Genomic DNA, 14,083 nt, shown 5'->3' with positions numbered 1-14,083 from the left:
ACAGAATGTAAACAAAAACTATCTATTAATCCTAACGATGCCTGTGCAATTTCCTACCGCCTTCACAATGTGAAAATAAAGCGACATATAGCAATGAGAAGGAATCTGATAGAAAGAAGTAAAACTGACAGTAGTTGCCTTGTTATTGAATTTGACTATGGACAAAATCTACCAGTTCCGAAACTCAATGTAACAGTGCAGTTTTATAAACGTCTACTTTGGTGTTATCTCTTTAATATACATATTCACAATGATGGATCGTCTTTTATGTATACATTTATGGAAGGACAAGGAAAAAAGGCGCCGATTCTGTTATTTCATTCGTCTATGACTGCTTGTGCATAAAAATTAATGGCGATGTCACTGAAATCGTATTTTTGTCGAATGCGTGCGGAGGACAAAATAAGAACATTTCAATGGTAAAATTTGGAATGTGGCTAGCACACAAGTTTAACGTCAATATTCGACATAATATATTTCCGGTTCGTGGCCATTCCTTTAACCAGTGCGATCGCAATTTTGGGCTGGTAAAGTCATCTTTAAAAAAGAAAGAATACATAGGAACGGCAAAGCCATATTTGGAAGCAATAGTGCATTGTCGGAAAAATGCATCTCCTTTTAATGTTGTCATGGACAGAACGCTAATCAAAAATTGGACTGAAAGTTTGGAAGGACTCTTTCTAAATAAGCCAAAAACAAAGGGACTTGTTTTCAACATTCAACAGTATGTACAAATGAAATACAAAAAAGACGGAACATTGGCTTGTTCTCAAACATACATGGAAAATTACATACCATTCACAATTTGGTAAGGAAGAAACATAAACACAAACATTGCTCTTCAAACTGTCCCAGTGGTTGGAATAAAGCCGGCGAAGGAAAATGAAGTGAGATATCTATTTTCGTTTTTGTCCCAACAAGATGAACAATGGATATGCTGGATACTAGAAGAAGTTTCTGTATAACTTTCTTTGTATAATAATAACTTGTTTTAATGTTTATTTTTTACGTCATTTGCCAAATAAAGATTTTCTTAAACTTATTTCATATTTTCGCAAATGATCTGTGGAAAAAGGGCCCATGACAATCTAATGTAAAAAAATTATATTTACATAAAAATGTGTCTATATCTTTGAAACATCTTATTGTAACTTTAGTTTAAATACAATACTTTTATTTTAGCTTTCAATAAAGTTCAAAGTTTTAATCTTTGTTTTCAAAATACTTGTTAAATTTTCAATTGCGTTTTTCTCAAAAGCGCCATTTGGCATGTGGGCCCTTTTTCCGGGGATGGCCTCATTTATGCACTGACGAAAACTCGTTTATTTACTAAATTTGCATTAAACATAGCACCTTTTTCGCCGGGACCAGGCGGACTTGCCACCTTCTTAGCCTGACTAGAGAAATTAAAATATGTTCTTATTCCTGACTGAACACGTTCATAGCGATGACTGGTTTATAGAATGGTAGGTGAGATCGCTGGCTAACAGAGGGGACCAGAAACTCATTTTCTGCAAAAAATGACATAGCACCTTCTTTGCCTCTACCCTTCATTTGAAAGTGCTTTTTTTACAAATGCAAATTAATAAACAACACATGAAACGAATAAACGTAGTACTGCGCACTGGTATGTAGTATCCTAACGCCGCATGTTTCGGTACAAACCTGCGTAGTTCGGGGGGTTAGCTCTTTGAAATCAACACTTGTTTAGAACCAAATATATCTGGACGTTTCCGTGTCTAGTTGAAAACCGCGCCATCGTGAAATGATCACTCAAACGAAAATACGCGTCCGGGCAAATCACCGTCAGTATACTTCAGCATTCAGGTAGATCCACATGCAAAATAATAGAGTAATCCACAGTGCAAAACAAATGAACTCAATTCTTGCATTCTTTTGAGACAATTAGAACGAACCATATTACAAAAGCAATCTATGAGATCAAAATCGACAATTTATAATCAAAAACATCTATAAGAATGCTACATCAAGATTACGCTCAAAATATTGTTGGTTCCTTTTATTTTTTGTTAAAAAAATCGCGAAAATCACCCCCTAATTAGCATCACATATAAATTTTAACATTACCACTTCACAAGTTACTTTGTCTATGTATTATTTATATGATCTGTAAGTTTCATCGGTTCAAAGTGCTTCGTTTTGAAAAAGCTGTAGTTAAAATGGCTTGAACGAGTAACTAATCACTAGTTTAGGCCAATTTTGAACAGCTATAGCATAACCAATTTTTGTCTAACAAGAAAACAAAAAATCAAAAATATTCAGAAAAGCAAAACATTCATTTTATTACTCTTTGAGATTTTTGGTATTCCTAATTTTTTTAAGTTAATTCCATAAACAATTACGATTTTTTTCAAAAATAAAAAAAATTGTTTTATTTTAAACCCAATTTTTTTCAAAACTGAGCACTTTGAACCAATGAAACTTATAGATAATATAAACAATACATAAGTAAAGTAACTTGTAAAGCGGTAACAATTAATTTTATTTGAGAAGCTAATTAAGGGGGACCAACAATATTTTGAGCGTAACTCACTTACTTTTAATGTAAGAAGCTTTTTTAAAAAACAAAAATAAACCTTTTTTTAAACACTTTAAAAAAATTGTAATTAATTTTCCCCGAAAAGTGCTCCGTTTTTTGGTTATTTCACATTGAAATATTCGATTTGGAATTTGACGAAGAAAAACCTACATTTCACTGCAACTCTGCTTCTACTGGGTCTGCACACGTCACGCATACACCATGTTTTTTCAATTTTTTATAAGCTATATTTTTACTAAGAATATTTTTTCGCTAAAATACTTACCTTTTGAGTTATCTCCGAAAAACCGTCCAAAAAAAAATTTTTTTGGTTAAAAATGAACACATTCACTCGCAAATAACTCGAAAAGTATTGACTTAGTAAAAAAACTCTATAGAACAAAAGTTACTTAGAATTAGTCATTTTATTCAATCCCGGACTTATTTTGAACGTATATTCCGAGAAAAAAATTTTCACCCCGTATTTTCCAATTTTTGTAAAATGGAGGGGATGTAGAATTGTAAACTTTTTCTTATATAATAATAGACAATTTCGACTACCTATTCCCAAATTTTCATCCTTCCTTTATTTTTTTAAAGGTTTTCGTAAAATGTTGCGTTCCCTGATCGGGCTAATTGAAAAACCACAGAAGCTATCTTTATCAATTTTACCGTATCTGACTGTGACTTGACTTGATCTAAATTAATCCTTAGGAGAAAATATTTTTAATAACATTGTAAAAAACTCTTACTAAACTCTACATTTTTCTTTACAGTCGCCCATCGGGATCCGAACTAAAACAGATATCAACGATAGGAGATACAAAGAAACCTGCCAATCCAGATCACGTCGGTGGATACTCAGTATCCCTTCCAATCTTCTCAGGAATCGAAAGCAAATTCGGACTTTGCTTACCCAAATTTTCGGTACCACAAAAATCCTAAAGAAATATTTTTGTTAGTCCCGAAATAGGTTTTAAAAAAATCTTTTTGTTGTTATCGCTGCTTCAGAATTGTTAGTTCGCTTGTTTCGTAATCAACAAACACATCTATTGCATTTTTATAGTATATTTTTATATATCGGTAATAGACATATTTGGATTAAGAGATTGTAAATTAAGATATGAAAAACCATTTTAATTATGCATAGTGTACTCATATTCAGACCTATTCTGTAACTACAAATAAAATAGAAATGAGTCAAATCGAATAGAGGTCAGCAAGTCAGATCGGAATTTATAGGAATTGGTATTCTGTAACTCATCTCGACCTCTACTATCGGGTAGAAATTGATTTCGACTACACAAGTCCTGTCGAGATCACATTTCGACATCGTAATTTGTCTTGACGCTTGCACTTTGGCAATATTATGGTTGTTTTCGCGTTTATTTGTTAAATTAATTAGTGATTTTAGTCTGTGTTGTTATTTATTTAGATAATTGTATATTTAATTTTATATACTGTAAAATGGGGTGAATAGGAACAGTGGGGTGAATAGGAACAAAACTTCACTAAACAATTACAATAATCTTCCTAAACATGTATATTACTTTCGTTGGGCTATTTAATTTTTTTCAAGTTGACTAACGTGATATGGCTTTAGGAAATTTAGGTTTGTGTTGTTGGCGTCACTAGTTCCTATGTTCTCGGTGTTCAAACAAAGTCGTTAATTGTGAGGATATTTCTCATCCTAAAAAACTTTCTCAGTAATTACAAAATGTCTGTCAAAATAGCTTGAAGAGTATTGTTTTTTGTTTATTCTAACCTTTACAACAATATAACATGATGATATTTTGATTTATCTGTTAACTTTTTTTGTTAACAACAATTATTACTGTTCACGTCATGAATTTGAGATATGTGGGGTGGATAGGAACATAATATTTACCGTGTTGCCATTCACCCCACATATTAGAAATTACTTTTTTATCTAATATCTCCATAGAGTAAGTCTAAACGAAAGAATATCTCATCTAACAACAAATTATACATATTATATTGATCCACACAAAGAGAATAGAAAGAACCATGCCTTGCAAGACGTGTTTCTAGCGGTTAGCTATCGTCTCCAATGCAAAACAAACTTCTATCGGGGTTCTCAACCACGCGTGGTATTAATGAACACAATTTTTCCAATTATTATGGGTACTAATTATCAGCATCCGGCTCGAAGGACCAAATGTGGATTCCGTAAATTTGTAAATAAATATTTATATGGTTTTCTGCAAACATTAGAACTGCTGGCCAAAAAGTTTAAATGGATGTCAATGTCAAGACACAACAAGACCCATGAAGATTATGTGTCGCAAAATAGTTGAGGAATGAAAAACAGGACCGGGCAGGAATGAATCCACAATAGTTAAAGACAAGTTTCCTAGACTATTAAAGAAACTGGTTAATAGTCTTTCAGAGAAAAATGCCAAATTCGAGTTTAAAAAATATTTTTCATTTCAACAATCTCTTTTCCAACCATACAAACTATATATTTATTTGTGTATGTTACTTTACACCTTAGACACTTTTTACCTGTTTCTATTGACCCTACAAATGTACGAATTGGAACACAATAGTTTTTAATACAGGTGTTCCCATTCAACAACAGGTTTTGATTTTTTGTGATTAAAGTATTAACTTTTTAATTTATTAACATCTAAATATCAAAAGAGGAAGGCAAGACTCAAATAACAATGGATAAGTTTTATATTTGCAATATGTCTTGTGTTAGTGACATTTTTTTCAGTTGAAAGTTGAAAACCGTTCCTATTCACCCCATTTTACGGTACCAATAATAAAATATGCAGCATCAAGGTTAATAGAAATCATTAAACATTTTAAGAATTGCTGCTCTAATTAATTTACTGGTAGAATGTGTAGATTTGTACGTATCTAGTGTTTCAAAGTCTACCATGTAATTTAAATGCTCAGCAAGGTTTTTTCTTTGGTGTTCGTGTTCCCAATCGGTGTTCCACTTGCCATTTTTTATTCTGGTTTTATCGAATTTGTCAAACTTAACCAAAACCATCCAAAATAAACCAAAATTTCTTCTTTTTTTGATGAATTCTCCGCACAGAACACTTATTTTACTTTACAGTGCGGTGCTGCCACCTCCTCCTGAGCGCGTCAAATAGAAGTTGACGTTTTCGATTTACACTGATTACGATGTGAGTTGCGGAATGCTAATCCAAACACGAAAACGACGCGATAGATATCGAACATTCCGATTTCTGGTAATTACGATTCGACTTGGTCATTTCTATTCGATTTGTTAAAAGTTGCAGAATAGGGTTGATTAATAATGTCGTTGGTTCGTTAATTTTTATTAAATCCGAAAATATTTACAATGATATATTATATATTTATTTATATAATCTACAATAATTATGAATTGGTTCAAGAAATAAATCATCAGTTGTCAATACTGTCGAATGAAACTGTTAGCAAACTTAATTTTTACATAATCCTTAAAATGATTTCCTGTAGCGGCTGTATATTATTATTCACAAAAAATTAGTAAAATCCCTACATCGCGTTTTCGACGTTTTCGAAATAAAAAGTTCATCATCATTGCTGTTAACAGGTTTTTAATATTCTTGAGCCACCAAAAGATATAGGTGAAAACCCTATAAATGTTGTACAATTATAGAAAGTTTACATATTGCTTACAAATGTCTTACAATTAGAGCATTAATATCTTGAAACGGTCTATGTCTATATTGTTTAAAAGACGATTTAAATTAATAAAAATAATAACTGCCATTAGTTGATCTTAAGATTTTTCTAAATAAGCGAAACAAACGAATTTTATAACAAATGTGAAATATTTTATTGTACATAGGAACTAGGATAGGAATATATTTTTTTGTGTCCTTTATTTTTATTTAAAAAAGTGAAACATGTTTTGTTATCAGGAACTGTGATATCTATCCGTTCTGTAATTTCTTTTCTGTAAATTGTAGAATATTAGAAGTAACAAAAACAAAATAAATTTTCCATAATTATTGATATTATTGTATAGTTATTGTATATTGTATATCATATATTTTTTAATTTAAATTTATAGGTGACCAATGACCATTGTTTTCGTTAATATTTTGATTTCTTATATAATATTTTTGTTAAATTAGTTCACTAGATAAAATTCATAAGTTGAATGAAGTTCTTTAAAATGTATGAAATCAAATTTTATGTACTTCTTATATTTTACAATTATTTTAATGGTTATAATGATTAAATCGTGTATTGTAATCTTACAAACAAAATAAACTTTTTAGTTCTGCTAAAGTCTGTTGACCACTCTGCGTTGTTAACCTATTGTACGAAATAAATTATACACAGTTAAAATTACATTATTTATTTAATCAAAATATTTCATTTTATCAGTAACCTCCTTATATTAATAAATCACCGAGTAGCTTATTAATAGTCTAAATTCAGCAAGTCAAGAAAAGTGGACTCGAGCAGTAGAAAACCTCAATGCACAAACACAAGTGAAAAGCATGTTTCCTAATTGTAATGGAAAATACTTTTAACAACATAAAGACCCCATACAGGGTGAATCATTAAGAATCAGTTGTAGATTCTAGACCTCAAAATATTAAGATTTGATCAAAATCACTTAAATAAAATATGGCTCCTTACTGAGTTTAAAAACTATTTTTGCCCAGTACTTAATAGTTATTTAACCAACAAGTGTATTAATAAGAGCGATTAACAATTGAGATATTTTAACGCGTGAGCGGGGCGAGCGCGTTAATGTTCGAGATTGTTAATCACCATTTTAATTCACGAGTTCGTTACAAAACTTTTCCGTCGACGGTACTTTTCAGAAATAAAGATATATCCATCATTTGATTTTTCAAATACACAGAATTTTAAACAATAAAGTAAATAATGACATACAATGACAGATAGTACTAACAGCGGCTACTTGGTTTTAAATTTTTTAGTGGGAATATAAATAGGTATGTGTTTGGTTGCCTACACCACAGGTCACTGCTAATCACAGAGCGTTTAATTAATTTATGCAAGCAATGTATGTTGTGTTGCCTATAATGAAATCGTTCATTAATAGAACATCATTCATTAATAGGGGTCATTAATCAATGATTTTGAGGGTGTTAAAATTGATCATAAATGGACGGTCGTCGGAAAAAACTATTTGAGGTATCATTATCATACTTGGCAGAATGTGTGGCTACTATACACCCTATTAAATTGTGATAAATAAACGTTTCTAGCTACTACCAGAGGCGTACGACAGGGGATAGTGAGTGGTTCACCCTTCCCAAATTCTACGCCACTGGGGTAATTACTAGTTTAGCGCAATTTTTCGATTCTTTAATACTGTCTATGTAAATAGAAACTTTCTCTTCATTGGTAAAACGGCGCAAATAAAACATGAAACGGCGCAGTTATTTTGATTAAGTTATGATATGATTCATATGAATAATATCTAAAAACTATTTGTACCCAGTACTTTAAAACTATTTAACGTATTCTTATCATACTTGGTAGAAAGTGTAGGTAGTGTACACCCTACTAAATTATGTTAAATAATGCTTTCTGACTACTACCAGAGGCGTACGACAGGGGAAATTGACTGGTTGACCCTTCCCAAATTCTTTGCCACTGACGGAATAGCTATTTTAGTGTAACTTTTAGATTTTCCAATACTTTTTATGTAAATAATATACTCTTCATTCTGTTGTTCTGAAGCTATTTTCTGGTGGCATTTTTGCAATTAACTATTCTAAATGGGAAATAAGCCACAATTTAACTAAAACATGATTTAATTAACGTTTCGACGTAAAATTCGGACCTCAAACCTCGTGATTTACTATGGAATCTCTAACGCGAGAATTTTACTGTCGCCGTTGCACGTGGTCGTCTTTTTAAAGACAAATCACATGCTATGATTTTTTGTGACGGATATTCTTGAGTTGGGGTTGATTTTATGTAATCGAATGAACTATCTTTCAGTAAATAAAGTCGTCCCAGGAACGCAACTCATAACATATTGGCAATATCATTTTAAAATCTTCTATTTTAAAATGTATTATATGTCTGAATTGCCGATATAAATGAGTCAGATTAAATTATTAAAAGAATTTTTTACTAAGCAACAACATTTTTGTTTCATTTATTAATATTTTGTATTTTGACAACGACTGATGTTAATAAAATCATTTTTTAGTTAAATTATGGCTTATTTCTCATTTAGAATAGTTAATTACTCTTCATTCGTGACGATAAAATCAACAGTTTTCGAGATATCTGAAGTTAGAAATAAAGCGACACAATACATTATTCAAAATGTGCCGTTTCATATTTAACTTCAAATATCTCGAAAACTAATGACTTTATCGTTACCAATCAATATCCTATTTACATAGAAAGTATTGGAGAATCGAAAAATTGCACTAAAATAGTAATTCCCCCAGTGGAGTAGAATTTGGAAAGGGTCAACCATTCACTATCCCCTGTCGTACACCTCTGGTAGTAGCTAGAAACGTTTATTTATCACAATTTAATAGGGTGTATAGTAGCCACATTCAGCGCCGGATAAAGGGGCGGGCAAGCCGGGCGTCCGCCCGGAACACCAAATTTTGAGGAGCGTCGATATAGAAATAAAATATTTTTTTCGTTTATTATTTTTTTAGATTTTGTAAATTAAAATTGATCATTTTTAATGAGACATTGATTGAATAATTGTTATATTATTTATAAGAGAACTATTTGTACAGTCAGAATTCATAATAGGTACCTAAAAAAATATTAACAGACAAAAACAAAAATTTACTATAAAAACAATGAAACCTATGATTTTTTTGGCTTTTATCACACAACATTGTTGCAGACAAATGCTTTTTAATTTCTAAACACCATCTACTCAAAACCTAGCATTCTACAACCATCTACTCAAAACAGCATAAACGATCAAATTTTTAAACCAAATTTTGAATAGTCAGTTCAGTGATACTAGATACTGGCGCCTGTTATACGCCGTAATGGTTAAATAATTTTTGTAAACTTTGCATTAACTAACAATACTTGAAGTATAATACACACATTATACGTGCTTTAAAGTGAAATATAAAAAAGCTGAATAGGTAGTATTTTTTTTCGTGGACGAGAATAAGAGTTATTTGAACTAAATTCGTTTTTTTTTTCCGTGGAATTTATGGCTTTGGTGAGAACCAATTAGCCAGACTATGTTAGATTGAATAATTAAGTTGTGTAAATTGTTTCATAGTATCAAACTTGAGCATGATGTATTCATTTGTTTTGTTAGTAATATGTAGCATTAGTAAGGTGTTTAATTTTTTTTTCACAGCGCTAGGGCGTCAACCCGGTTCAACGCCGGGGAGGTTTCAGCCCTCTTTGTGTGTGTTTTATGTTTTATTTTTTTTTTGTTTTATTTTTTTTTTGTTTTTTTTTATTTCTTTATTTTTTTTAATTGGTTTTTAGTTTTTTTTTATCACCATTTTTTTCCTGTAATAATGCTTTAAATTTAGTTTCTTTCGCAGAATTGCTTACAAAATTGGTTAGTAATTTTACAATTTTAGTTTACAATTTATGATGTGTTGATGAAGTACATAAAGTATATCATTATTTCCTGAAAAAAATAATACAATTTAGGTCTATTGGAAGGTTTATATTGTAGTGAATTAAGTTTTTATATAGTTTGTTAATGTTTACATTATTTATTGGACATTCAAGTAAAACATGTACCAATGTACATGTGTACAACTACAAAGTGGATCGTCTGTAATTTTCATTTTGTGCTTATGATAAGGTGTTAGTGCATGATTAACACGTATTCGATTTATTGTGGCGACAAAGTTTCTGTTTGGTATTTTGTGAAACCATGGTTTTCTGGGGATTCTTTGCTGGTGTTTACAAAAGTTTGTTCCGGTTGTTGATGCACTGTATAAGTTATGCCACATCTCATTTATTTTGTTTCTTTGATTTAAGAATAAATCGGACGGGGGTAGTTTAAGATTTAGTTCTTCTCCTGATGTTGAGGCTGTTTTTGCTAAGGCATCCACTATTTCGTTACCTGTTATACCTGCGTGTCCCTTTACCCATAGATATATGACGACTTTATTCTTGATGTGTATCTCATTATGTAAATACAGGATTTTTGCTTCAATATGATTAACTGATCTATTTATTTTAACATTTTTAAGTTTATCTACTGCACTTTTGCTGTCCGTACATATTATGAATTTGTCGTGGTTAGAGCCGAGTATGTATTTCATAGCTTGTACTATTGCTGTTAATTCTGCAGTGTATATTGAAGCTTCCTTTGGTAAAATAAATTTTTTGTCAGTATTTTCCTCAAAATGGTAAAAGGCACAACTGGTATATTCTTTTGACTTTGATCCATCAGTGAATATAGAATCATAGTTTGGCCAGTATTTGTTTTTTGTTTCGTTGAACTTTGTTTGATTGATACATGCTACTTCAAAATAGTAGGTTCTAATTTCACGTGAAAAAATTTGTTCAGGTGAGTAAATTAAAACCGGGGGAGTTGGTTGGAATAGACTATATCTGTAATGTCAGCTATTTCTGAGAAAGTTTCTACTATGAGTGGGGTTTTCTTGAAGTGCCAGTATCTATGGGTCAAAACTTGAACTGTTAGTGACTGTATACTATTGAGGTAAGAAGTTTTTTTTGGAAATGGTTTTTATCATGAATTTTCTGCTCAATAGTTAGTCTTCTTAATTTAAGAGGAGGTTCCACGGCTTCAGCTTGTATAATGTTTATGGACGTTGACTTTAGATATCCCAGGCAATCTCTTAAGCATTTATTTTGTTGTATCTCGATTTTATTTAGATGTGTATCTGCTGCTGTTCCATAGAGTTGACTTCCATAATCCATTATTGATCGTACCATTGTTTTGTAGAATAGTAAAGCCGTATTTGGGTCTGCTCCCCACTTTGCTTTACAAAAAGCTCTTAAAATATTTATAGAATTACTTGTCTTTTAGATAATTTGGTGGATACAGTCCTTCCATAACAGTTTTCTATCTAGATGCAGACCAAGATATTTTACAGGGTTACTAATACAGAGTTTATATTTTCCTATTGTTAATTGCCTTTGATAGTTGTTTTCTGTTTCTGGAGAAAATACATATATTGGTTTTGGACGCGGATATGGAAAGTCCCATGTTGTCTAGGCATTTTTGGATTTCTGTAAATTCAGTGTTGATATTTTCTATACATTTGTCCTCTGATTTGCTATTGGTGTAAATAACAACATCATCGGCGTATTGAATAATTTTGGACTTTTGTGATATAACATTTTCTATGTCCATTGTGTACAGGCTGTAGAGGATTGGGCTCAGGATACTACCTTGTGGTAATCCAGATCTACATATTCTTGATTCCGAAATTTCTTGATTTATCTTTAAGGAAACTGATCGATTAGAGTAAGCTGATTTTATGAAGTTGGCAAAGGAGGTTGGTAGACCAATATTGATGAGCTTCTCTTCTAGTATATTTATTTGAACATTATCATATGCTGAAGTTATATCCAAAAATGTGGCCAAAGTGCTGTATTTGTGTGTGAATCCTAGGTAGATGTCATTTACTAGTATCGTTAGGTGCTCTAAGGAAGATCTTCCCTTTCTAAAAGCATATTGTGAGTCAGGTAATATTTTTTCATTTTCTAGCCAATATTCAAGCCTGTTCTTTATCATTCTTTCCATGGTTTTAAATATACACGATGATAAGGCTATGGGTCTATATGAATCTGCATTTCCGTTCGGTTTTCCAGGTTTTTTGATAGGTACTATGATGTATTCTTTCCACATCGGTGGAAAAGGAATCCTATTTATCCAAATCGAATTGAACAATTCCAACAGGGCTTTCTTATGGTCAAAGGGCATTTTATGCAACATATTGTATGAAATGTTATCCGCCCCGGGAGATTTATTATTTGTTGACTTAATGCAATGATCGAGTTCCCATAATTGAAATAGCGATTGTAGAACAGAAGTGTTCCTATTTACGGTAGCTATTTGTTGAGTAATGTTGTTTTCAACCCATGGAGGTGAGATTTTTGTGTGGAATTCGCTTATCCAGTCTTCTTTGGGGTATATTGGGGGTTTATTTGCTTGTTTTCGGTTTTTATATCGGTTTACCTTGTTCCACACTTCTTTAATTGGTGTATTTTGATTTAGATTTTGGCAATAATTTATCCAGCTTTTTTTCTTGGTTTCTTTAAAAGTTTTTTTAGCTACTGCATCAAGTCTTTTATATTCTGTTAGATTATTAAGATTTGGAGCCTGTGTGTAGGTTAAGAAAGCTTGTTTTCTTGCTTTAGCAGCTATGTTACAGGTTTCGTTCCACCAGTCCTTCGAGCAATGATTTCTATTTTGTGTGTTTGATTTTCGTTAGGGAATTGCTTTGTTGGCAGCTTTGTTAATATTGTCGATAATGCCCATTAGTGATGATTTTGGTTCTGTTGCTTCAAGTGTAGCGGTGTAGACATCCCAATTAGCAGCCTTGAGTCTCCATATATTATGTTTTGTCTGTTTAATTTGCGCAAGCGGGATATTCCTTCCAAATTGTATGTGTATTGGTAAGTGGTTAGAGCCATAAGGTTCTTCTAAAGTAGACCACGTAATTAGTTGTGTCAGATCCTGTGTACAGAGGGTCAAGTCTACAGCTGACTTCTTATTGTTTGCTAATGTAGGTGATCTGTCGTTCATAATTACTAGGTTGCATTGTTCGATAGCTTCTAAAAGAATCTTGCCATAAATGTCGTCATATCCATCGTTCCATGCCAAACTATGTGCGTTAAAGTCGCCCCCAATTATGAATGGTTTTGGAATTTGTTCCAAAAAGTTAGTCCACTGTTGTAATGATATTCTAGTTCTCGGTTTAAAGTATACTGAAACGAAGTAAATTTTTTTATGTATATATGGAAAATTAACCGAGATACAAGTATGCTCAAAGTTGATTGTAGTTGGAATTGAGACTTCTTGGTATATTAAGTCTGATTTTAATAAAATGGCAGAGCCACCGTACCCGTCGTCCCGGTCACAGCGAATATTGTTGAAGCCTTTAAAATTATATTTTTCTGCTTTAAACCATGTTTCCGATAGAAGTGCAACGGAGTAGTTGCCCCTATCTAGTAGATATTCCAAGTTATTGTTATTAGAAACTGCCGAACGGCAGTTCCATTGAAGAATATTTATTGTCTGATAGTTGAGGTCTGAGAATGTGATGACGTGTTTCCATTTATAGTTAATTTGACTAAGTTTTCAAGTTCTTCCTTATTTACATTTATACTTTTTGTTACTAAAACTTTTGAGACAATTTATATAACTAATTCTAATATTGAATTTATCATGCTCAAGTCTGAATGAGATGCAACTGGATTATTATTAATATTTCCCTTATAGTTAATACTTTCTAATATTCCTCCCGTAGGTAATTGAGATCTAGGGGAAGATATAATTTCATTATGCAAAATTAATGTTGGATCTGGACTATTTGGTCTTTGTCTTTTAAATGTTCGAGAATTTGTACTATT

The 14,083-nt window shown here is 31.8% G+C and overlaps 1 protein-coding gene across 4 annotated transcripts in view; it reads left to right on the top strand.

Annotated features, from left to right (window-relative positions):
• Positions 1-6,883, top strand: part of LOC126883281 (calcium-binding mitochondrial carrier protein Aralar1) — a 143,817-nt gene extending 136,934 nt beyond the window's left edge. For all 4 annotated transcript variants that reach the window (XM_050648623.1, XM_050648620.1, XM_050648621.1 and 1 more), the window contains one exon: positions 3,316-6,883. In XM_050648623.1, the coding sequence (XP_050504580.1) occupies positions 3,316-3,484 (169 nt within the window). In that variant the 3' untranslated portion in view covers positions 3,485-6,883. The remainder of the gene's footprint in view (positions 1-3,315) is intronic.
• The last annotated feature ends 7,200 nt before the right edge of the window (positions 6,884-14,083 follow it).

This window comes from Diabrotica virgifera, chromosome 4, assembly GCF_917563875.1.
Source record: "Diabrotica virgifera virgifera chromosome 4, PGI_DIABVI_V3a".
Lineage (NCBI taxonomy): Eukaryota > Metazoa > Arthropoda > Insecta > Coleoptera > Chrysomelidae > Diabrotica > Diabrotica virgifera.
The sequence above is the reverse complement of the archived record's forward strand: the minus strand, read 5'-3'. Positions and strand labels throughout refer to the sequence as shown.